We start from the raw sequence: 27,064 nt of genomic DNA, 5'->3' as shown, positions 1-27,064 counted from the left end.
AATGAAATTTCACTGTCTTACTTCCATTCAAGCCTTCAAGGTGTATGTTGTACTTATTTTATATTGTATCTGCTCCAAGTTATGAAATAATCATGATCTGAACACTCATTGAAACAAATACAAGACAGCCAATGAAGAAATGTTGACGTAATTTCATAGAGTACATATCGTTTTTTTGCTTCCACCAATAACAGCTGCAAAGGAGAAGAATTGAAGTCTTTCCAGGGCTACACTTGGTTCTATGGAGATACTGGTTTGCAGGACCTCCATGTAAAGAAGATAGTTAATAGTGAGTGACATTAAAGGTAAATTAATATACGATACTTCGGGTAATAGATTAAATGTGATTTTTCTGACACAGCTTCAAACACACAAGAAGAGGGTCAGAAACATTTCAACAAGACAGTCAGAATAACGTCTGAGCTTGCCTATGGAACCGTGATTGTACCCAGGTGTGGACTTCTTCATTCAAGCAAATTATGTAATGGCTTCCAGCAAAACTAATGCAGTGCAGTCGAAACGAGCTTGGCAACGTGGGGGTGGGCATTTTGTTGGCAGGTCATTTCGACTACCTTGCAGAAGTTTCATTGCAAACCCCCTTATGTGTCCTCCATAGAGTTGTGATCTCTCTCTCCACTTGATTTCCATATTATTGGAGCCCTGAAGAAAGACATTTGTAGCTGTTGACTTGTTTCAGCTGAAGAAATCCATGCCATAAAGAAGCACATTTTTCCATAAAGGCATTGACCATCTTGTCTTACAGTGGGATAGGTGTCTTTACAGTCATGGTGATAACTATTGAAATAATAAACACTTTCCTCACTTTTTTGTCTGTTTTATTTTCTTTTGACTGCCCCGTACACATCATTGACACACTGCTAGGATATTCAAGTCTAGGGTGGGCCCTCAGATGTATTCCTTCCACCATCCCCTCGTCTATAGTTTTCAGCAAGATTCATGTGGCCAAACATGCTACCCTTCAGTCCATTTAATTTTTCATTGGGCATTTTTTTTGTGGTTGAGTCATTGCAACATGGTTTTGATCGAAATGAAAGCTGAAAGCATGAATGATGCAACAAAAACATTGGGAACAAGAGCCCATCACCTTGATCCCACAAAGAAGCCAAAAGGTTTTGACCTACCAAGGAACCTCTGGTGCTGCCTCAACAGCTTAAGGACTGGACACGGTTGTTGTAGCTATTTCAGGTACAAATGGGGCTGGATCAGTTCACCAATGTGTGAATGTAATCAATAAGAACAGACAATTGAACATTTAGTCCAATGCTGTCCACTTCATTCATACCCTGGAATCCCCGATGACTTGTTCACTCTCACACCCAGCTTAATTAATTGGTTGAAAAACATAGACTTTAAGGTTTAATCTTGTCTTATATCATATGTATATTGTATAAAATCACTTGCCATGTATCAACAGTATATTGTATAAAATCACCATATGATAAAATAAATTGCAACATGTCTTCATTCCTTACTTAATTACCCATCTGATACTCAACAGACCATGTAACACCACATATGAAAGACATAAATGTTCATTTCTGCTTTCCGTATTATCCAGTTTTGCATCCGTACAGAGCAGAGTTCCAACAGAGCTCTTCTTGTATCTTTACCTGGTCTGAAGTTTATAATTTTAGATGCTATTCATAGAAAGCACTTTACCCTTGTGCATTTGTATGTCTTTCTTGTTTCCTTCACCTTAATCTATTTTGCTTCCAAGACAGCAAAATCCATACATCTCTTGAAGAGTCTCTTGTCCAAGTTTAACATTTAGCCTTCCAGCGCATTAATTTGTTGCATCCACCACTACCCAAGCTTCCATTCCACATTATGGTATATTGTCATGAATATGATGCATGGAACGAGAAAGAAAATGAGACTATATAAAAATAAATGATTCCTTGAATGTAAGCAGCTCTATGTATCACTGACATCCTTCATTGAAACTGAAAGAATTAGAAAAGTTGTCAAAAACAAAAGCTCATATGGTGTTGATGGAATTTTGAAAAAAAACTTATGAAAAGTTCTAATAATTTAATGAGCAATATAAGTGATTTATCAGTAGTGCAAACAAACTTTTGGTTGTGGTTATCTGCAACTGAGCATCTTCACTGTGTGGTGAGTAGCAACTATCCTTTTCAGAACACTGTTATCAGAATCAGGGGTATATTTTACAGGCAGACTAAAATTAGTTATTTTTAAGTATCATCATTAAGAAAATGGCAGATGAAATCTAAATAATTGTTGACAACATTTCTTACTGACATCTCTTTTCTAAAATATTGAGGCACATAATTTACTTAAATGTTGTTTTACTTAAATCAGTTTATAAATCATTCCAAATAACAGTGTCTGGGTTGTGATAATAGCATACATATGAGGTGTATGAGAAAAGTAATGAGACCGACTTTTTATTTACCAAAGTTTTTATTTTTTTCATGCTACAGTATTGTCCATTTCAAAGTAGTTCCCTTCAGCAGCTATACACTGACAGAACCAGTCCCAGTCTTGGTACCAGCAATGAAAGGCTTCAACTGGTAGGGCCTTATACATTTCGGTCACTAAGGTGTCTTTTGAATGTTCTCCAGAATCCAAAAATGACATCCTTTTAAGACATTTTTCAATTTCGGGAAAAGAAAAAAAGTTACAGAGACTCAGGTCAGATGATTAAGAGGGCTGTGACGAACAGGAATGCCTTTTGAGGTCAAATACCCAAGATGGAATTGACCATGTTAATGATGCCACCATACACTTGTGTGCAATGTCTGGACCCACCCGATTCACCCTTTTCCTGAGCCTTTCAAGGCCACCTTCATAAAATATTTAACAATGAAAACAATCAGTTTTTGAGAATAAATGTAATTGCATAGATAAGAAATCTACTCACCAAGCGGCTGCAGAACACACACATGACTGAAGGTTATAATTAGGCAAGCTTTCAGAGCCATCGGCTCCTCCTTCAGCCAGAAGGTTTCAAAGGGGAGGAAGAGGGGTGAAGGGAAAGGACTGGAGAGGTCTGGGAAAGGGGGTAGATTGTGGGAAAGTCACCCAAGAACCGTGGGTCAGTGGAGACTTACCAGATCGCATGGGAAGGGAAGATTGATTGTTGGGGGACTGAACCGGACAAGATTTGAAAGCCTGAGAACTTAAAGGTGGAAGACAGGGTAATATGCAAGACAGAGATTACTGCTAAAACATCAGGTATGAGTTAATAAGAGTTGAAAGCTGAGTGCACTGTATGTAACAGAGGTGGGAGGGGGCAGCGAAAATACACAGATAAGAAAATGAAAAATGTAGAAAATTAAACTAGAGTGAAGAAAGGAGTAGTTACTGCGAAGAAGTGCTGAGATGGAAGAAATTAACATAAATTAAGGCCAGGTGGGTGGCGAGAACAGAGGACATGTTGTAGCACTAGTTCAAATCTGCAGAGTTTTCAGAAACTGGTACCTGGAGGAAGAATCCAGAAGGCATGTTTGGTGACACAGGCAGTGAGGTCCCGATTGTCTGTTGTAGAATGTGCTCTGAAACACGATATTGTGTGTTGGCAGTATACACCCTCTGCCTCTGCCCATTGATCCTAACTGATAATTTGGTGGTGGGCAATGTAAAAGGCTGGGCAGCATTTACATAACAGCTGGTATATGGCATGTCGTTTCACGGGTGGCTCTCCCTTTGATGGTGTATGTTTTGCCACTTACAGAGCTGGCATAGGTGGTGGTAGGAGGGTGCATAGGGCAAGTCTTGCAGTGGGGATGGTAGCAGGGGTAGGAGCCATAGGGTACAGAGATGAGTGCAGGAGCAGCACAGGGTCTAATAAGAATGTTACAGAGATTGGGAGGGTGATGAAAAGCTGTTCTAGGCTGGTAGACCAAATCTCAGACAGAATGGATCTCATTTCAGGCCATGATTTTAGGAAGTCATGGCCTTGTCGAAGTAGCTGATTAGTACACTCCAGACCAGTATAATACTGAGTGATCAGTGGTGTGCTGTGAAGTTGTTTTTGGAGGGATCAGCAGTACCATGATTGGATGTGATGACCCAGGAAATCTGTTTTTGAACTAGACCGGTGGAGTAATTACATCCAGTGAAGACTGAGGTCAGAATGGTGGTGTATCGCTGTAAAGAGTCTGCGTCTGAACTAATGCATTTGCCTCGAGTGCCAAAGCTGTATGGGAGGGGATTTCTGACATGGAAAGGATGGCAACTGTCAAAATGTAAATACTGTTTTTTGTTAGTAGGTTTAATGTGGACAGAAATGTGTAGCTGGCCTTCAGTGAGGATGAGATCAACATCAAGGAAAATGGCACGGGATTTGGAATAAGACTATGTGAAATTTAATTGCGAGAAGGTATTCAGAGATACCAGAAATTTTAACACACCAGCCTTACCGTGAGTCCTTATGGTAAAGATGTTATCAATGTTTCTAAACCAAAACAGGGGATGAAGACTTATGGGTCCCAGGAAAGCCCCCTCCAAATGCCCCATGAAAAGGTTGGCATAGGAAGGAACCAGGTTCCCATGGCCATACTCCTGATCTGTTTGTATGTCTGCCCCTAACAGGTGAAGTAGTTTTTGGTAAGTATAAAGTTGATGAAGGTGGATAGGAAGAATATCATAGATTCGGAATCAGATGGGCATCGGCTGAGGAAATGTTCTGCAGCTGACAGACCATTTTAATGGTGGATGTCGATATAGTGGGAGGTGGCATCAATGGTCGCTAGTAAGGTGTGTGACGGGAATGAGACAGGCACAGATTTCAGACAATCTAGGATATGGCTGGTATCTTTGATACAGGAGGGAAGTCTTTGTACTATGTTTTGCAGGTGCTAACCAACTAAGGCAGATATATGTTCAGTGGGTACTTTGAAGCCAGAAACTATAGGAGAACCATGATGATTGGGTTTGTGGACTTAGTAAGAAGGTAAAAAGTGAGGGTGCATGGTTTGGGTGGGGTGACAAGTTTAGTGGATTGAGGTGTTAGTCCTTGTGAGGGTCCTGAGGTTTTAAGGATGGATTCCTGTTCTATAGTTGCTGACTTTAAAGCACCCACTGAATGTATATCTGCCTTAGTTGATCAGCACATGCAACCCATAGTACAAAGACTTCCTTCCTATATCAGAGATACCAACCATTTATTAGATCATCTAAAATCCGTGTCCGTCCCACTCCCACCACACACCTTGCTTGTCATTATTGATGCCACCTCCCTCTATACCAACATCCCCCACATACCTGGTCTGTCTGCTGCTGAACATTTCCTCAGTCAATGCCCACCTGATTCTAAGCGTATGACATCCTTCCTACTCACCTTAATCAACTTTATACTTACCAAAAACTACTTCACCTTTGAGGGGTAGACATACAAACATATCAGGGGTATGGGTGTGGGAAGCAGGATGGCTCCTTCCTATGCCAACCTGTTCAAAGGTCACTTGGAAGGGACTTGCCTGGGATCTATAAGCCTTCAGCCACTGGTTTGGTTTAGATACATTGATGACATCTTTACCATATGGACTCATGGCGAGGCTGACATGTTAAAATTCGTGGAATCTCTGAATACCTTCTCCCAATTAAATTTCAGATGGTCCTATTCTGAATCCGATGCCATTTTCCTCGATTTTGATCTCACCTCTATGCAGACCAGCTACACATTTCTGTCCATATTAAACATATTAACAAACAACGGAACTTACATGTTGACAGTTGCCATCCTTTCCATGTCAAACATTCCCTCCGATACAGCCTTAGCATTTGAGGCAAACGTATTTGTTCGGATGCAGACCCTTTACAGCAATATACCACTATCCTAACATCAGCCTTTACTGGACGTAATTACCCCACCAGCCTAGTTCAAAAACAGATTTCCTGTGTCATCACATCCAATCATGGTACTGCTGATCCCTCCAAAAAATGACTTTGGAGCACACCACTGATCACTCAGTATTATCCTGGTCAGGACTGTATGAATCAGCTACTTTGACAAGTCCATGACTTCCTAAAATCATGGCTTGACATGGGATCTTTTCTGTCTGAGATTTTGCATGCCACACCTAGAATAGCTTTTCATCGCCCTCCCAATCTCTGCAATATTCTTGTCAGACCGTATGCTCCTTCTGCACCAATCACCCTGCCCTATGGCACCCATCTCCCTGCCCTATGGCTGTGACCGTCCCCACTGCAAGACTTGGTCTGTGTACCCTTCTACCACCACCTATTCCAGCTCTGTAAGTGACAAAACATACACCATCAAAGGGAGAGCCGCTCGTGAAATGACATGCCATATACCAGCTGTTATGTAAATGCTGTTCAGCCTTCTACATTGGCGTGCCTACCACCAAATTATCAGTTAGGATCAATGGGTAGAGGCAGAGGGTGTATATTGCGAACACACAATATCGTGCTTCAGAGCGTGCTCTACAACATGACAATCGTGACCTCATTGCCTGTTTCACCACACACGCCTTCTGGATTTTTCCTCCAGGCACCAGTTTCTTAGAACTCCGCAGGTGGGAACTAGTGCTACAACATGTCCTCGGTTCTCGCCACCCACCTGGCCTTAATTTATGTTAATTTCTTCCATCTCAGCACTTCTTCACAGTAACTACTCCTTTCTTCACTCTGTTTTAGTTTTCTACATTTTTCATTTTCTTATCTGTGTATTTTCGCTGTCCCCCTCCCACCTCTGTTACGTACAGTGCACTCAGCTTTCAACTCTTATTAACTCGTACCTGATGTTTTAGCAGTAATCTCTGTCTTGCATATTACCGTTTCTCTCACCTTTAAGTTCTCAGGTTTTCAAATCTCATCCGGTGCAGTCCCCAACAATCAGTCTTTCCTTCTCATGCCATCTGCTATAAGTCTCCCCTGACCTGTGGTCCTGGGTGACTTTTCCAAAATCTATCCCTTTTCCTAAACCTCTCCAGTCCTTTTCCTTCACCCCTCTTCCTTTGCCTTCAACCCTTCTGCCTGAAGAACAAGCCACTGGCTCCAAAACCTTGCCTGATTATAACCCCCTTTTATGTGTGTATTCTGCTGCCACTTGGTTAGTAGATTTTTTATCTTCATAAAAAATTTGGTTTATATTTTGACGTGGAGGAACAAATTCCTTATTCACAATAGCCCTAATGTTAAAAAATCAAATCAACATTGTTTTGAGCTTTTTTTGTGAAGATGTCTGTGATCCAGGATTCATCACTTGTGATCACCCAACTGAACCATTTGTGGTCATTGGCAGTTGTCTTAAGAAGATCAATGGGAACATTTCTTCAACTGTCCTTCTGCTCAGTTGTGAGGTTTTTCGGCACCATCTTGGCACAAACCTTTCACAGGTACAAACTTTCAACCAAAATTTGATGTACAGTTAAACTGTTAAGTTCAATAGGTCATCAGTCATCCTTGTTGTTAAACATCAGTCTGTTCTCACAAGAGGTTGCACACATTCAACATTTTCATCAGTTTTTGAACTTGAAAGTCCCTCTGTGCGAGGTTCATCTTCAATGTGATTTTGACCTCACAAAAATGAATTGTGCGTGTGAGAAACTTGTGCCCTTGATAAGGAATGTTCCACATAGGTGTGTTTCAACTTTTCAGATATCACACTTGTGGATTCCCCAAGTATAATACACTCCTGGAAATGGAAAAAAGAACACATTGACACCGGTGTGATAGACCCACCATACTTGCTCCGGACACTGCGAGAGGGCTGTACAAGCAATGATCACACGCATGGCACAGCAGACACACCAGGAACCGCGGTGTTGGCCGTCGAATGGCACTAGCTGCGCAGCATTTGTGCACCGCTGCCGTCAATGTCAGCCAGTTTGCCGTGGCATACGGAGCTCCATCGCAGTCTTTAACACTGGTAGCATGCCGCGACAGCGTGGACATGAACCATATGTGCAGTTGACGGACTTTGAGCGAGGGCGTATAGTGGGCATGCGGGAGGCCGGGTGGACATACCGCCGAATTGCTCAACACGTGGGGCGTGAGGTCTCCACAGTACATTGATGTTGTCGCCAGTGGTCGGCGGAAGGTGCACGTGCCCGTCGACCTGGGACCGGACCGCAGCGACGCACACCAAGACCGTAGGATCCTACGCAGTGCCTTAGGGGACCGCACCGCCACTTCCCAGCAAATTAGGGACACTGTTGCTCCTGGGGTATCGGCGAGGACCATTCGCAACCGTCTCCATGAAGCTGGGCTACGGTCCCGCACACCGTTAGGCCGTCTTCCGCTCACGCCCCAACATCGTGCAGCCCGCCTCCAGTGGTGTTGCGACAGGCGTGAATGGAGGGACGAATGGAGACGTGTCGTCTTCAGCGATGAGAGTCGCTTCTGCCTTGGTGCCAATGATGGTCGTATACATGTTTGGCGCCGTGCAGGTGAGCGCCACAATCAGGACTGCATACGACCGAGGCACACAGGGCCAACACCCGGCATCATGGTGTGGGGAGCGATCTCCTACACTGGCCGTACACCACTGGTGATCGTAGAGGGGACACTGAATAGTGCACGGTACATCCAAACCGTCATCGAACCCATCGTTCTACCATTCCTAGACCGGCAAGGGAACTTGCTGTTCCAACAGGACAATGCACGTCCGCATGTATCCCGTGCCACCCAACGTGCTCTAGAAGGTGTAAGTCAACTACCCTGGCCAGCAAGATCTCCGGATCTGTCCCCCATTGAGCATGTTTGGGACTGGATGAAGCGTCGTCTCACGCAGTCTGCACGTCCAGCACGAACGCTGGTCCAACTGAGGCGCCAGGTGGAAATGGCATGGCAAGCCGTTCCACAGGACTACATCCAGCATCTCTACGATCGTCTCCATGGGAGAATAGCAGCCTGCATTGCTGCGAAAGGTGGATATACACTGTACTAGTGCCAACATTGTGCATGCTCTGTTGCCTGTGTCTATGTGCCTGTGGTTCTGTCAGTGTGATCATGTGATGTATCTGACCCCAGGAATGTGTCAATAAAGTTTCCCCTTCCTGGGACAATGAATTCACGGTGTTCTTATTTCAATTTCCAGGAGTGTACAAAACTTGATGGCATAAAATTGCTCTGAATTCTGTTATTCAATTTTCATAACACACAACAAAAACATAACTTTACTAATAATGCTCTCAACAATCAATGATGATTGTATGGAGGTCAAATTTCGACTGAGCATCTGAAAGGGATGAATGCACCTGTCTACACACATAGAATAACACAGTGTCGCCAGATCACCCACAATGTTGTCAGTCTCACTACTTTTCTCACACATCTTGTATGTACTATTTATCTATTTGCAAATGACAAAAACACCAATATAGATTTTTTAAATTATATATTTCAGCCTCAGGTGACACAGATGGTATCACTACCAGTTTTGACTTACTACAAGCTTGATCATCATCCGATGAACAGTAGTTCTACTCAGTTCTTCATCTGTGGCTGGAGTGCTAAGATGTTTTTTTTCCTCTTCACTTCATTCAGGGTCGTTATTTTTTTTATCTTTGTGGTTCTGTCATTCAGCAGCAGCTGGTGTTGCATTTGGTCAGGACTGATCTTGTTCAACCCTGAGGATGCAACTTCAGAACCACTATCAAGGTTTCGTAAAAATTTTCAGGCTTGTCAGATATTACCTTTAATGTCCAAACTTTCACAATGTTTATACAACTTTGATAAGTTGCTCTCCTCTTTGTATTGTCTTTTTGGTTCATACTTCTTAAGTGGACATTTTGAGTTTTAATTATGTCTCCATAAGTACACTGTTCTACATCCTCTTGAGATGCATTTGTGGAAGATACTCTTTAATAGCTCCACAAAATCTCCATAATTTTCTGCATCAGGCATTATTCTTATGACTTCTCAATCCAAGTTCTGAGAAAAATCATCCCACCAAGCTTTTCTGAAGTTGAACTGTCTTCTGAATATGAACTTTTCTGGTTTAAAAATTGCTTCTGCAGCTCTTATAAGAGCACAGTGTCTGCTAAGGGGCCTGATTGTGGATTCAGTAGCTCTAAAAACAATCGTGTTTGAATATATAGTTAATAAGAACACAACTGTCAATGGGAAACACTTTTTATGAACAAAGAGAAATGAAGATTGAGCATCAGATATTGGGACAGAAATTAATTTATAAAAAGTAACTAAACTGTTTTATGTTTCCCAGGAATATCTTTAATGAAGCTAAAGTAAAAGTCAGTTCCAAGCTACAGAATGTGAGAAGAAATGATCTTTGAAAAAGACAGGAGGGTCATCTATTGATAATAATAATAATAATAATAATAATAATAATAATAATGTTTCTTTGTCCATGTTAACTTTACAGTCTTGGACATAGTCATTGTTTGTACAATTATATCAATATCATGTCATTCCAAGAATGAATATATACATCAAGTAGCACATTGTATATCATTCCATGCAATAATGTTATAAACACATTAGCACATTATATATCACTCCATACATATAATGATTATATACATCAATTAGCCAATTTTAACAATACCACCACTAGTATACTGCAGTATGTAAAAGAATAAACTAATAGTACTGCAGCTCAGAATTCTTGTAATGAGTATAAACATCTTGCTATTAAAAAAATTTTTCAACTTTCCCTTGAAAAGATTGCCTTGGAGTTGCTTTATATTTTTTGGCAACTTATTATAGAATTGTCTCCCAGTTACATGTGGACTGTGGCCTGTAGCTTTCTTGTTAGTCCGTATCCTACGATAGTCACTTTTGGGTCGAGTACTGTAATTATGGGTGTCACTGTTCTTTACACTATTTTCCCCGTTCTCTTTTACAAACATTATGGTTCTTAAATACATACAATGAGTACACTGTCAGTAATTTATAATTTTTGTAGTAGTCCCTACAGGACTGGCGTTTGCTTATATTAGTAATTATCCTAACTGCTCTCTTTTGAAGCCTGAAAATGTGATCCATACAGACAGTGGGTGCCCCACCTCAGACCTCGATCCCATATTGCAGATGTGAGTGTATTAACCCTTAATACAGTTGTTTAAGGACAAGGGGAGCTATTATATTTGCAAGATGTTTTAGTAAGTAAATATTACTAGAAACCTTTTTACAGGTGGAGCCGATATGCTCTTTCCAAGTGAAATGTTCATCAATCAATATGCCTAAAAACTTATGTTTGTCAGATGTTTCAACTGGAGAAAGTGATTGAGTATGACTATTATTAAAATGTAGCAAGAACTTTATTACTACAGTCTTGTGCTTATTCAGTGTAAGCTTATTCACTCTTAGATATTCTGTGATCATTTCAAAGTTCTCTTTGTTGCTTTAGAATGCTGCCCGCTCTGTACAGCCCCAGCTAATAATAGATGTATCATCAGCATAGTTCACTAGTTTGGAGTTTTGTGGCTGTGTTATATCATTAATATACACTATAAACAAGAATTGTCCAAGTATACTTCCTTGGGGAACTCCACAGTTGAGAGTTCTATATGCTGACTTTACTGTTTGGACCTTACTTTCATTCTTATAATCTAGTTTTGTGCCTGCCTTCTATCACGGAGAGCTACTCCTCTTATCCCGTAATTTTCTAACTTGGATAACAGTACTGCATGATTCACACAATCGAATTCTTTAGACAGATCTAGGAAAGTCCCCATCACTTTGTTTCCTTCATCCAGCCTGTTCAGTAGTTCATGGAAAAAAGTTGCTAATGCTGTTATTGTAGATCGTCCTTCTCGAAACCCATGTTGTGTTTTGTTTAATAGTTTGTATTTACAGGATTCCATTTTATCTAGAATTATTCTTTCAAGCAGCTTGCCAAGTGTTGAAGTCAAAGAGATTGGCTGGTAGTTATTGATGTCTGTGATAGTCCCCTTTTTATACACTGGTTGTATCTCAGTGATTTTTAAAAGCTCTGGAAAGGTCCCCTGGCCAGTTGAACTGTTAATTAGATGTGTTATTGGTTATATTAACTCATTTTTGCATTCTTTAAGTAGTGTGGACGATATGTCATCCCAGCCACTAGAAGATTTTACTTTGAGTTTTGAGATTATATTCATGACCTCAAACTCTGTTACACTCCTTAGGAAAAATGAATTATTCATTTTAACTGTGTTTATTTTCAGGGCTGAGTCATCTTTTTCTTCTCTGCATCCCTTACTAAAATGTTTAATGAAGGCCTCACATACAGACTTTGGTTCATTCAACAGTATTCCCTTTTCTTCTAATGCAATGTTGCTGCAGCCTGGTTTCATTCTTTGTTTACAATGTGCCAGACTGCTCTGCTAATGTTACTAGTTTTTCTTATCTGTTCAGCATAATTAAGTGCTTTTAGTCTCTTCAGGGATTCCCTGTATGTCTTTCTGGTGCTTGTGTACTTTGTTACTCGGAACAGCACATAAAGGTCCTTCGTATTTTCCTTTAGTTTGTGTATTTCTGGGGAATTTTAAGTTTCTTTGTGGGATCTGATTTCTTTAGTTCTTTTTTTACTATTGGACATGCCTGATTAAAGCTATGGTTAAATATTTCATAGAAAAGGCCCAACTTTTCATTAATACCATGTGATCTATACACCTTATCCCACTCTCTCTCAGCAAGCACCTTCCTAAGTAAGTTATAATGAATCTTCCTTTTATGAGTGTGTAGGTCACTATGAAGAACTATTTTGTGGTCTGTATTAATTTCTATGGATAGAGCTGTATGGTCTGAGAGATATATTTCAACAGCTCTTACCACAATATGTTTCCTATCTAGATTCGAAAGAACATGATCAATACAAGATTGTGAGTTAGGTGTTATTCTGGTTGGTTCATCATTTATTTTGTTATGGTTATAGCAATGCAATAAGTCAGAATATCTAAGATAATTTACACTACCAGTATAGTTTAAAGAGTCTATATTTACATCTCCTGTTATTATTACCTGTTTTTTGATAGTTTATTCAGAAGTTGTTCGAGCTGGCAAAAGAACTCTTCTACATCACTATTTGGTGATCTATACAGGCCTATAATTATTAGGCTGCTTTTGCCTACCTTCATTTTACAGCTGGTACTTCAAAGGCCAGCTCCATTGCAAGATTGTCAACTCAGTCAATTTTTTCACAATCAATGTAATTTCTAACAAAAATGACAACACCCCCCTACCCTTGTGTATCTTTCAGTACTTTGCACTCACAATTTTGTAATTGTTTAACTCAAAACTACGAGCCTCTTCAGACTTGCATCCAAGTTCAGTCACAATATATATGTTTGGTTTACATTCTCCTAGAATTTCGTCAATTCGCTCTATTTTGTTAATAATATACTGAACATTCTGAAACATTATTTTACATTTTTCGTCTTTCTTGATGCAGTCAGTAAAGCTTTCGCCTTAGTGTGTGCACACTGAAGGCCATTTTACACTAAAAAAGGAACGTCAGTTTCACTCGAAATCAAACTATTTTTATATATGCGGCTACGGAGTTCGATCTTTTCAGTAATCAATATGCTTATTTTTTCGCAAGGAAAACGCTTACCCTCATAGTTCCGATGCAGTCCGTGTTTAGTATGCATGCCCTTATCTAGTGTGCTTATGTCTAGAATTAAACATTTTTCGTAACTTGAACACAATAATTTAATCCTGGCGTTTGTTTTTCTAATATCTGTGTTTACACAAGAGTTGTACATTAAGTCGTGTCGGTGCGGCATGGTAGCAACAATAGTGTTTTTTCGATTTGTTTCGTTCCAGAAATTTAGACAAACCTCCAATACACGAATCGGCTTCATTACAAGCCACATCATTTGAACCTGCAATACAGGCAGCGAAGTCATTGTCATGCGACATTTTGCCGTCTAAAGATATGTTTATTACAATGTTATTTGTTTTCGCACCTGGCTTCACCACACTACTTACTTGGATATTTTGACCAACACTTCGTAGAATCTCAGCCAGCTTTCTTCCATCATCCATGACTGTCAGCAAGCAAGAGTACATTGCACTTTGTGGCGGAATTCAGAGTGAGGTTGTTTATTAAGTTTGTTAACAGGCTTTTTTCCATCTGATTCTATCCTTTCGCTGCTTTCACAATTTTTGAAGCACATGTCACTACTTCTAGTCGCTGGCAGTCGTTTTCCGTTGCATTCGTCTTTCTCCCACTGGTCTGTTTTCTTGGTCACACACTGTTTACGTAGTTCATCATCCTTATTGCAGTCATCACTACTAGTCGACAGAACACTATACCTGTTTTTATCCGTAATTATAATTTCATTTGCTGCGTTTGATGCCTGTCTATCGCTTCCTTTCCGCTTCTTACAACTCATCAGGTTCCTTTTGTGGCTTAATTGTTTTATCATTTAGAACGTGGCGCAACTTCTTCAGCTCACAGTTTTCATTAGTTATATGCGAAATCTCACGTCTTAGAACATCTACAATTTTTTGTAAACTTGAAATGCGTTTGTTTAGTTTTTCGATTTCACTTTTACAGTCTTCACAGGATTCCTTTTTTTACGAAAGAACAGTAACTTTTATTCACTCGTTCGCTATGCATTACTACACTTGTCGCCATCTTGAAACTTACGTTGAGCGCTACTGGCCAATGAAATGGACAGAAAATACAATATGGCAGAATGAATAATGTGGGTGAGGTGAATAACTACTTGCTGATATTGAAGTCACACATGTTATTAAAAGTCAGTGAGAAATACATGAAATGCTTCTACAGAAAACACTTGAACAAAACATACCAGTCATAGTTTCCGACTAATTGTGCCACCACACAGACCCCCCTCCCCACCCCCTGTAGAGTGGATCTCCTGAAATGAAGGTGTATTTGTGATGTACAGCTATACCACTCCTAGTGCAGGTTAGTGGTAAAACTGAAGAAACTAGTTGAGTGTCCAATGGAGACTGGTTTGATGATGGCATAATCTTGGATGCAGCTATGTCGTGCAATGTAGGCAGCAGGCAAAAATAGGGAACCCAGACCAAAGTGTTGTCCCTTGTAGAAAGTAGGTCATTTCGATCCATTACAAGGTGGGCTTGCCAGTAACCAATAGCATCACAGTATGTATGTTCCATGCCAATAAGGGATAAGAACCCATTTAAGGTGTTTGCAGAGGGGGCCAGCCATGGTGGCCATGCGTTTCTAGGCACTTAAGTCCGGAACCGCATGAGTGCTATGGTCGCAGGTTCGAATCCTGCCTCTGAGCCATATGAACCATTTTTTTGTTTTTGTTTGCAGAGGGGCTTTGACAGAGTCAGTACATAATATAATGTAACAGCACATGTACTGATCTTTGTGAACGAAGATATCAGGGTTTGTGTGCCCAGGATGTCAGAGACTGATGAAATTTGGACTTTTATTTATTATCATCCCAATGATCACATTTGTGATATAGGATTTGTCAGGGTACATTTTAACAACTATATAATATCTTTACAAAATTTGTATCTGTGCTGAATTCATATTAGACTATTTTATGTTTAATACAATATACCACTAATAAGTGTTTTTATAACATAATTTATTATGCACTGATGTAATTTCATTTGTCACATTAACTTAAACATATATTTTATACAGTTTCACAGAGATATTCACTTATGCTGTAATAGCATTTGTCAAGCATGTGGTTCTTTAGAACAGTTTTAAATTTATCCTCATTTTCCAGCTCTTTGATATGTTTTGGTAGTGTGTTAAAAAGTTTGATGCCTTGATTACATACATGTTTTTGGCTTCGGGTCCTTGTTACAGCTTGTATGCGGAGATCTTTACATTGCCGTGTACCGTAATTATGGAAGTCTGTATTGGTTTTCATTTTGTCCTGATTTCTTTTGATCACCAACAGACATTTCAGAATGTATAATGATGGAATTGTTAAAATTTTCAATGCTTTAAAAAGGGGCCTACAATGTGTTTGAGGTGGGCTGTGGGTCATTATCCGAATAGCACATTTTTGCAATTTGAAAATCTCATTTAGACGACAATTTGTTTTTCCCCAGAATACTATCCCATAGGATGCAATGGACTGAAAATAGCCAAAATATACTAATCTGGTACAGTCATTACTACAAACTCTTGAAATTATTCTAAGCACAAAACATGCTGAATTTAGTTTTAGTGCTAAGTTCAGCACATGATCCTTCCAATTAATCTTGTCATCAATGTGCATACCCAGGAATTTTGCACACTGTACTCTTTCAAGTTGTTTGCCCTCCATGGTGGGATTTAGGTCGTCCTGTTCACTTATTTTTCCATATTGCACATAATTAGTTTTTTTTTGCATTCAATGTTAGCTTGTTAGCACTAAACCATTTTTGTATATCTTGTAGGACATGGTCCACAGTACTGTGCAATGACTGCTTCATATCACTAACTATTAAACTAGTATCATCAGCAAATAACATGATTCTAGCTTTTCTCTCTGACACCTGAATATCATTAATGTAAATGAGGAACAGCAAGGGGCCTAATACACTTCCTTGGGGTACTCCTACTGTGACCTCCCTTGGATCTGATCTTAGTTTAATTTTTTGATTAATATTTGGTGCTGTAATTTCAACCACCTGCATCCTCTTTTCCAGATAAGACTCAAACCACTTTTTTACCGGTCCTCTGATACCTATAGCTTCAAGCTTTTTCAAAAGTATGCTGTGGTCAACAGTGTCAAAGGCTTTTGACAAATCTAGATTTATCCCAACTACACTATTTCCCTCTTCCAATTTAGTGATTATTTCTTTTGTGTATTCTAGTACAGCTGTTTCGGTACTTCTCCCAGCTTGAAATCCATGCTGATTACTGTTTATCAGATTGTGCATATTAAGATAATGTGTGACTCTATATTTCATTAGTATCTCTAAAACTTTAGAGAAAGTTGGGAGGAGTGAGACAGGTCTGTAGTTTTCTATTTTAAGTTTATCACCCTTTTTCAACAGGGGGATGACTTTAGAAATTTTCAGTTTTTGTGGAAACACGCCCTCAGCCATTGACAAGTTTGCTATGTGTGCCAATTGTTTCGCTATCTGATTAGCTGTTTTCTTTACTAATATTAATGGCACCTCATCTACTCCAGCTGACATCTTGGACTTCAGACTTTTAATCACTTTTAAAACTTCCTTTTCGTTTGTTGGAACTGCCATCATACTGCTGGCTGCCTTGGGTGCTTCCATCTTAATCTGCTCCCCAAGATTCCTGCTTAATGTCTGGGGTACATTTAAAAAGTAATTATTTATATAATTAGGCATAGCATATTTATCTACCATTTTATTCTCCTCATCTTTTAGAACAATTTCCTTGTCGTTGGTAGGTACCCCGGTTTCTTTTCTCACAATTTCCCATGCTATTTTAGTTTTATTTCTGGACTGTTTTATTTCCATATTATTACTTGATAACTTTGCATTTGCAATTACTCTGCGGTATATTTTCCTATACCTCTTTACATATTCTATAAAATTAATATTTGTACACTCCCTCAACTCTGAATTCAGTTTTTTCATGTTTTCACATGATTTCTTAATTCCAAGAGTCATCCAAGAACTTGACTTTATGTATCCAGTAGACTTGACTCTGGTCAGTTTCTTTGGAAAACACATCTCAAAGTTCATTATATAAATCGATGCAAATACACTATATGCCTCATCTGTACTTGACTGTTTCATAACATCTAACCAATTTTCATTTTCTAAGATACTTATGAACTGATGACAGCTGTCCACAGAGAAGTTTCTTTTGTAAATATTATTTACACCTTTATCTTCCTTTGACCTTAAAGGGATTTCAATGGTGAGAGCATTGTGGTCAGACAATCCTAAATCTATGTTTGTTACCTCTATGTCAGTTTCTGACATATTTGAGAAAATGTTATCTATGAGGCTATTGGAGGTGTTTGTTATTCTAGTTGAATTGTTTATGTGTGGTGACATGTTGAAACTCTTTAATATGTCCAAAAATTGCCTTTTTTGTTGACTTTCAACTAGAAGATTAATATTGAAATCACCACAAAGAATAATCACAGTTTCTTTTTTGTAAATAGTATTTAGCAACAATTCTAATTTATCAAAAAAACTTCTATGTTTCCACATGGTGACCTATACACGATTATGACTACAACTTTTTTCATCAAGCCATATAGCTGGACAGCACCTGCTTCAAAAAACTTTTCAATACTTAAGTTCTCTGCTTCACATCTCTTTTTAAATTCTAACTCTTGTCTAAGGTAAATACTGACTCCACCACCTTTTGCAATTTTCCTACTATAATTATTTGCCAGTTTAAATGGATTAATATGAATACTACTAATTTCTTGGTCCTTACACCAATGTTCTGTAATACACAAGACATCAGGTTGGGTGTTACTTACTGCTATTTCAAGTTCACAATATTTTTTCTTGAGGCACTGCACATTTAGAGTCATAATCTTTAGAACAGGGGAGTAAGCACTGGTGGTATTTCTCCTTTCGTTTAACACTGTTATCTTGGACTTTTCATTATGGATGGATACCAAAAATCCTGTTGTACCACAGGTTTCTTGTTTCTGTTGCTTTTCCTACTTGAAGTGGATGATGCTGATTGATTGTTTATACTAGCTGTGGCAGCTGATGACATTTTAATATTTACAATAGCAGATGATGATGTTTTTAGTGCTTCAGCAAATGTTGCTCTTGTTAAGGTTTTCATTTCTTCTGCTTCTGTCCTCATTTGGAGTGGGATTTTAGGGAACTTTTCTACTGTTATGCGGCTTATTTCTTCTAGTATCTTTTCACTCATCATCTTTTTTCCATAATAGTTCCTGTGCTGTCCATGCCTCGTGAAATTATTTCTCACTGAGCTGTTTGCATCCACAAAAGTTGCACACTTAAAAGCACAGCAGATCTTCCTGAATTTATTATTTGTTGACTTTATTTCTTTGTTTACACATGATTCCTCGATTAGATCATGTCTATGTGGCACACTTACAACGAGAACCTTTAAATTTAGATCTGACAGCTTTTTTATAGTTGTTTGAAGTGCCCTTGTCGCTAGTTGGCTTTCATTTTTGTATATGTCATTTGCTCCACCTATTAGCACACAGCATGTTCCAGTCTTAACTAAGTTTTCACAATTATTTACTATTTCATTAAGGGGAGCACCAGGTTTGACAATGGCTGTTACTCTGAATTGCGACTGCCGATCATTTATTATTTGTGCCACACCCTTTGCATGACTATTATCACCTAATACACAGACTTGATATTTGTTGTTCTCCAGGTGCCCTCGTTCCGTTGTTTTTATAGTACACTTTCGAGAAACATTTCTCTCGTTAGAACACAGATGATCTAGATTCACTTTCACTTGTCTTATTTTTGGAGTTCACATTTCGTCCTGTCGTGTCTTTATTACCCGTTTTTCTTGCACTCTATTTTCTGACGATGTCATACCGCCAGAAAGATTTCGTTAACTACTAGCAGAAGTTTTGTTTGAAACGAAAATTGCTGGTATGTTTTCATTACACGTTTTTTAAATCGTCATAATTCCGCTGCTTTATCAGTTCCTCTAACTTATTTACGTAACGATTTGCAAGCACAAGGTCTTGCTGAAGCGATGTAGTAACACTTTCTTCTATGCAGTTATCGTATCTTGACAAAGCTACCGTTAGTAGATCGCAGCATTCCATGCCACAGTCACATTTCGCGTCCCATTCTTCCGTTCCCGCGAAACACTTTGTATGAATCAATTTTTGCGACACTGCACATAACTTGATACCTTTCGCGATGTAGTTATTGCACTTTATACAATTTATACTCGATATGTAGCCGTTTACTGTGGAACTATTTATACACACTTCTACACGCGACGCCATCTTGAAATCATCGGAGTCAGTCTTTTGTCTCCTGAATAAAATACCCTTGTGTACCTTATAATATTGTTCAATCTTTTCTCCTCCTTTTTTACCCAACGTGCTCTTAACCAAGTTCCAATTTTGATACCTTTGGATATGTTTGCAAATTTTCAATCTTTTTCCACTTTCACACCTCTCAAACACATAATTTTAAACTCTTACTCTCCTTCTCCCTACTACAATTCTTATATATCTATATTTTATAAACATTTTTCACTGCTATTTCTGCCGACATGTTCGTAACTGTCGCTACTTTCCCCCAGAAGGTAGATCTGTCAATAGCCAAGAAAAACTTCAAAACCTTGTACAGAAGTGAAAGGTCTCACTAAGTCAATACGGATATTTGCAAAACTCTGTGCAGGCTCTTTCAAAGAACTAATAGCTTGTTGGACTTGGTGCCCCACCTTAGCTGTTTTGCAAGCTAAGCAAGTCTTTACCTACGATTGCAGTTATGTTTGACCCCTGGCCATATATGTCTGACACCATTCATATTGTGCAATTAGCCCCAGAAAGTGAGAGTTTATAAACAGAATCAAAACCCTGTTTCCAAAGAACTGGTGGAATTTAGGGGCTTTCAAAAGTAAAAATTAGGTTTGATGGCTCTCAACTACATACCCTCAGACTCAGAGTTGAAATATTAAAAGATTTGCGGGTTTTATTGTCTAGGGGCTGGGATACGTAATTGCCACATTACAAGCCAAATGCTGCTGAGTCTGAAGTATACAATACGAATACACACATGAATCGAAGGTTTCTATCACTCGGCAATTGCGATTTTTGAATGTAACATAGAAATTTATAAATGAAAGACTGCAATTAAATAAAATCTGCAGTTGCTATTTTAACGAGTTTAAATGACGAGTACAATAGCAGAAGTATCTATAAGAAAGCCATTTATTGCTGCAAAACACTTATTGGCGATGGTCCAGCAATTAAATAAAATATAAGTTGAATAGCAGGGAAACAATAGATTCCTACTTCACGAAATTAGTTATGAACAACAATATAGCTCGTGTGATATTCACTTCTAAACGCATACTACGTCTTCACTGCAGAAGCGATGGAAATGTCACATGTGCACAATTCGGCACTACGAAATATTTCTCTCTCCCGCGGCCACACACAAAGTGCCCCGTTCTCCAAGTATTTTCCCGTGACCGCCCATTGCTCCTCCCTGTCAAGCACTTATTGTGTCCTCTGCGACCCGATGCTCCTCCCCCACTTCCATACAGTCTCCCCATTAACAAGTGCTGTGATTGGCTAGAGCGCTCCCGCCATTTCTCCACGTCAATACACACTCACGAAAATATTGAAACACATACGAAATACTGGATTTACTTTTAAATAACTTGAAATTAAGTAAATATTCCTACGGATGGACCATGAAAACGCTCTAACACACATTATTAAATACATAAACAAATCAAATAAACATATATTAAAGGAATATAAACAAAAGCATGCTAGTAGCCCAATGTCTCAGTGCTTTCTAAAACTCAGTAAATATTTGACCAATTTCTTCACGAATAGTTTGGATCGAATATAAACAAAGACATGACGATCAAATATATATATAAGCATGCTACTACCGTTTTTCGTGTGACGGTGGAGTACTTATGGCCTGACACAATCAATATTAATTGGCCACTTTGACCTCCAATAACTCATGTACTATTCTAGTTACATGCCTGTAATTCATACCAAAGTAGGTTTACACTGATAGCTTTCTAAAGACACATCGATCAACAAAATCGTATGAACTGTTTAGATTTTGTAAATTCGATGCTAGGTGTTACTTGTATAATTTACAGTCAAATACTAAACTTTAAACTAATAAATATGTTGAAAATCTGAATCATCATGAAAATAATGGTAATGTACTTGTTTCTTTTTTTAAGGTGTCATGATTCCTCTGGCTATTATTAATTTCTACATGAACTGTGAAATGTCTGCCATTATGATTTCCCAAAGTCTGCCATCTTTGGCACTCCTGGCATACAAATCTCCTTCATCAACACAAAGCACAGTCCTCGTCACAGTGTCAACACGGAATTCCCAGCCGTGTGTTCGGCCTGGACCACACTCTCTTGGTCCGGCTAATGTCCGGCACCACGCGGTTGGCCTGCCGAGCAGCCTGCGCAGCCAGGCCAACTCCAAACTTAGAATATTTTTAGGGCGCCACAACTTGCCAGTTACCTCACAAAGTGAAGGGTCAGTCAGTTTTTCGAAATATCATGCCACACTAGGAAACTGCCCGTAGAGAGTTTCTCTAGCTGCAATGCAGTAATTTCTTCCCTGACAATTACTGGCTGTGTCAGGGTCTTGTGCCATCTCCAGCTGCCTGTAGTCAGTGTTCTCAGAAACCGCATTAATTCAAGGAAAAGAGTCAGCTGCAGCTTTATCAGCCTTACCTACATGGTGGATTTCAGTAGTAAATTGACTGATGAATTCCAGTTGATAGAACTGTCATTGTAAGAAGGTGTAACATGAGGTTTTGAAAGCAAATAAATAGGTCTATGATCAGTGAAAACTGTGAAAGAGCATGCCTCCCTCTGCGGCCTGACGTGCCTAATGGCTTCATACACAGCTAACAGTTCTCTGTCATAGATACTCCACTTAGTTTGCGACTCTGACAGCATGCAGGAAAAGAAACCAAGCATTTGCCATGTAGCTCCTATCTTGTGGCCAAGAAGTGCCCCAGCTATTGCCCGATTAGAATCTACCACAGTGGTGAGTGGCACAAAGTGGTCAGGCTGCACTGAAAAAACACATCTCTTAAACTGGATTTGATATTTCGAAACACCTGTAACATTTTGAGAGTCCAAGTGAAGGTGCATAATCTTGTTGAATCCAGTTCGACAAAGCAGCAGTGAGGACTGCACGTGAGGCCATTGTGTGAGGAATATGGCATCTATGTCCCTTTACGCCCCTATCCCCACGATCGAGAGGCTCTGGTACGACTTCATACATTTTGTTCCCTGAAGCTAGTATGTAGTTGCAGCCGGAAACGAACGATTATGAGGGCTACTTTGGTTCATGTAGTACCGCCGAACGCCACTAGATCGCAGCTCCGTCCACTCTGCTGTTTTGGCGGGCTTTTTTGTCTTCCAGTGTCGTTGCGTGGCGTGTAGCGGCTTTGTCTTGTCTGTAGCAGTTGTGTTTGCATGTGATTCTGAGGATTTGTTTGGATTCAGTCTGTTTCTAGACATCTCAAAGAATTTTTATATTATCGGAATATCCATTTTTCGTGATTATTGTGGCTGTGGTGCTCAAAAGTGTCTCCACCATCACAATCGTGAGGGTTAGGCGTTGCTGCAGTTTTCACTTATTGAGGTTAGTTTTACTCAACTACTTTTTTTCGCATTCTTGCATGCTGATTAATGCAATGTATATGATGTAATGTATTGGAACATTTTTAGATAATGAAGGGACTTACTGAGGAAGATATTTTGAAGTTGCTTCATGCATCAGACTTAGAAGTAAATGATGAAGACGATTCTGAAAATTTGTTTGTGCCAGAAAATATTGATGCTTCGAGTTCTGATTCTGATACAGATGAAATACCAGTTCAAACTGCATCAGAATCGTCAAGGAATAATAATCAACTCAAAGCAGACGCTCTCAATCCTCCACAAGTTATAAAGAAGAAAAACCTATCAGGCAGAAAATATCTGCAGAAGAAGAAATTATTTAAAGCTAAGCATCACCCAGGACCATCGGACTTTCTAGAATTCAGGTAAATTATACGCCTTCTCTCTGGGTTACTGTAATATACACTACTGGCCATTAAAATTACTACACCATGAAGATGACGTGCTACAGAGGTGAAGTTTGACCGACAGGAAGAAGTTGCTGTGATATGCAAATGGTTAGCTTTTCAGAGCATTCACACAAGGTTGGCGCCAGAGGCGACACCTACAACGTGCTGACATGAGGAAAGTTTTCAACTGATTTCTCATACACAAACAGCAGTTGACCGGCGTTGCCTGGTGAAACATTGTTGTAATGCCTCCTGTAAGGAGGAGAAATGCATACCATCACGTTTCCGACTCTGATAAAAGTTGGATTGTAGCCTATCGCAATTGGGGTCTATCGTATCGTGACATTGGTGCTCGCGTTGGTCAAGATCCAATGACTGTTAGCAGAACATGGAATCGGTGGGTTCAGGAGGGTAATACAGAACGCCGTGCTGGATCCCAACGGCCTAATATCACTAGCAGTCAAGATGACAGGCATCTTATCCACATGGCTGTAACGGATCGTGCAGCCACATCTCGATCCCTGAGTCAACAGATGGGGACGTTTGCAAGACAACAATCATCTGCATGAACAGTTTAACAACATTTGCAGCAGCATGGACTATCAGCTCAGAGACTGTGGCTGCGGTTACCCTTGACACAGCATCACAGACAGGAGCGCCTGCAATGCTGTACTCAACGACAAACCTGGGTGTATGAATGGCAAAACGTCATTTTTTCAGGTTCTGTTTACAGCATCACAATGGTCGCATCCGTGTTTGGTGACATCGCCATGAATACACATTGGAAGCATGTATTCATCATCGCCATACTGGCGTATCACCTGGCGTGATGGTATGGGGTGCCATTGGTTACACGTCTCGGTCACCTCTTTTTCGCATTGACAGCACTTTGAACAATGGACGCTACATTTTAGATGTGTTACGACCTGTGGTTCTATCCTTCATTCGATCCCTGCAAAACCCTACATTTCAGCAGGATAATGCACAACCGCATGTCGCACGTCCTGTACGGGCCTTTCTGGATACAGAAAATGTTCGACGGCTGCCCTGGCCAGCACATTCACCAGATCTCTCACCAACTGAAAACGCATGGTGAATGGTGGCCAAGCAACTGTATCGTCACAATATGCCAGTCACTACTCTTGATGAACTGTGGTATCGTTTGGAAGCTGCACGGGCAGCTGTACCTGTACACGCCACCCAAGCTCTGCTTCACTCAATGCCCAAGCATATTGAGGCCGTTATTACAGCCAGAGGTACTGATTTCTCTGGGTACTTATTTCTCTGGAACTATGCACCCAAATTGCGTGAAAATGTAATCACATGTCAGTTCTAGTATAATATATTTGTCCAATGAATACCCATTTGTCATCAGCATTTCTTCTTGGTGTAGCAATTTTAATGGCTAGTAGTGTATTTTGTTCTGTAAATGAAAATTTGGTCCATTGTAAGCTATCTGTTCTGTTTTCAAATCAGTTTTCTTTTCAATTTACAGATCCATTGCGTACTCCTCTTCAGTATTTTACCACATATTTTACAGATGAATTCTTTAACACTGCTGAAGAGCATACAAGTCAGTATACTGTGTGGAAGCATGGAAAAAACATTAAAACAGATGCGACAGAACTTAAGAAATTTATAGCTGTCAACCTGATTATGGGTTGCATCAAACTTCCTCGACTGAGATTATACTGAAGCACTGAGTATGGCTATACTCCAGTTTCGAGAATCATGTCAAGAGCTAGGTTTGTGGCACTCAGAAATGCTTTTCACATGGTTGATGCTTCCTCTGCCCCAGGTAATAATAATAAAGTGTGGAAAGTACTGCCAGTTCTTGATGCAGTAAGAAATGTGTGTCTGAGCCTTCCATGGGGTCATGTTACTTATTCAGTTGATGAACAAATGATACAATTTACGGGTTGCTGCCCACTGAGGCAGTTTGTAAAAAACAAACCTCAGCCAGTTGGATTAAAGAACTTTGTACTTACTACATCAGCTGGTCTTGTATTAGACTATGAAATATATCAAGCTGATGCAACTCCTCTACAGACTAAGGAGTTTGGATTAGGCCCTTCTGTGATGTTAAGATTGGCACAAACTTTACCTCAAGAAAGCTTCATCTACTTTGATAGATATTTTACATCATTGTCTTTACTGGAGAAATTGACTGAAATGAAACTCTATGGAAGTGGAACAATAATGGCCAACAGACTAAAGGGCTTGCCTCTCAGTGATGCAAGCAAGGTGGTTCGTGGACAGAGTATAGAACATGTTGCTGAAAACTGTGATTTAGTAGTTGTAGAGTGGAAAGACAGCAACAAAGTAATCATGGCTTCAAACTGCTGTGGCTCCACACTGACTGAGCCTGTGCAACATTGGTCCAAAATTGATAACAAACACGTTGAAGTCGATTGTCCTTCTGTGGTGCACAAATATAATCAAAACATGGGTGGAGTTGACGTTTGTGCCCAGCAGATGGAATGCTACAGAGCCTGGTTCAGAAGTATGAAATGGGCATGGAAAGCAATTTTGCACTTTGTGGACCTTGCTGTGTTAAATGCATGGAACCAATACATGAGAAGCATCAAAGGAAATAATATTCCAAGAAAAGAACAGAAAGATTTGCTACACTTCAAATTATAGGTAATGGATAATTTGCAATACCACATTATTTTATGTTTACATTAATGTTATTTGATATTGTGTTATTTGATATAGATATTTGAAGTTATGTTATTTGATATTATTATATGTTTCTAGGTAGCAGAAGGACTGCTTGCAGTTCCACCTGAGGATAGAAGGGTGTTAAGTGAGACTGAACAAGAAGGAGACGCACTTCCTGCGGCCAAAAGGTCTAAATTCTTTAATCAACCTGTAAAGCTTCCATGCAGTGACAAGCGCTATGATGGATATGAACATTTTCCAATTTCTGATGATATTCCAGCACCACACACTTGCAGATACGAGCCATGCAAAAGTCGCAGCAAAATGTGGTGCGAAAAGTGTAATATATAGTTATGCCTGTCAAAGGACAAGAGATGTTTTAAGGACTTTCATGTTCCTCCCAAACAGAAACAAAGAAGACAAACGTTCATTTAAAACAGCTACAACAAGAGTTTTGTACATTTTGTATAGTTTTACAAGCACAATAAATGTTGTGTTCTCTAAAGTATTTTGTATTAGTATTTACCTGACCCTCACGATTGTGACAGTACCGTCCCCCCAAAATTTTGAACTCCAGAATTTTTTTCTTATTTTTCTAGTAACATTTAAAGCTAAACAAAAATGGAAAAGCATTGGGAAATGAAATAACTTTTTAAAAAATCTTCAGGTCGTAAAGGGATACAAGTTTGCCATGCTCAGAAAACAACATTCGCCATGCTTAAGGGGTAACCAAATGGCCAAAGAATTCCACTTTTCTCTGGTTGATTGAGAACATATTTGACCTTGTTTAACT

At 39.5% G+C, this 27,064-nt stretch overlaps 2 protein-coding genes across 3 annotated transcripts in view; both read left to right on the top strand.

Moving 5' to 3' along the window:
* Positions 1 to 27,064, top strand: part of LOC126163141 (casein kinase I-like) — a 182,948-nt gene that overhangs the window by 146,799 nt on the left and 9,085 nt on the right. The gene's annotated exons all lie outside the window — the stretch shown is intronic.
* LOC126163142 (piggyBac transposable element-derived protein 2-like) lies at positions 275 to 26,704 on the top strand. 2 transcript variants are annotated; one of them, XM_049920068.1, is made up of 4 exons: positions 275 to 305; positions 23,403 to 23,583; positions 25,103 to 26,250; positions 26,368 to 26,704. In XM_049920068.1, the coding sequence occupies exon 3, from the start codon at positions 25,339 to 25,341 to the stop codon at positions 26,248 to 26,250; it is 912 nt and encodes a 303-aa protein (XP_049776025.1). In that variant the 5' UTR covers positions 275 to 305; positions 23,403 to 23,583; positions 25,103 to 25,338; the 3' UTR covers positions 26,368 to 26,704. The 2 variants fall into 2 exon arrangements, with proteins under 2 accessions (XP_049776025.1, XP_049776024.1); XM_049920067.1 differs by lacking the exon at positions 275 to 305 and adding an exon at positions 22,357 to 23,180 and having other exon boundaries at positions 23,267 to 23,583.

The sequence above is a fragment of the Schistocerca cancellata genome, chromosome 2, assembly GCF_023864275.1.
Source record: "Schistocerca cancellata isolate TAMUIC-IGC-003103 chromosome 2, iqSchCanc2.1, whole genome shotgun sequence".
NCBI classification, from domain to species: Eukaryota; Metazoa; Arthropoda; class Insecta; order Orthoptera; family Acrididae; genus Schistocerca; species Schistocerca cancellata.
This window is presented reverse-complemented; position numbering and strand designations above follow the sequence as displayed.

What these genes read in the sequence shown, in the direction of transcription:
- LOC126163142 (XM_049920068.1), top strand. Translation starts at nt 25,339, where the DNA reads ATGTCAAGAGCTAGGTTTGTGGCACTCAGAAATGCTTTTCACATGGTT.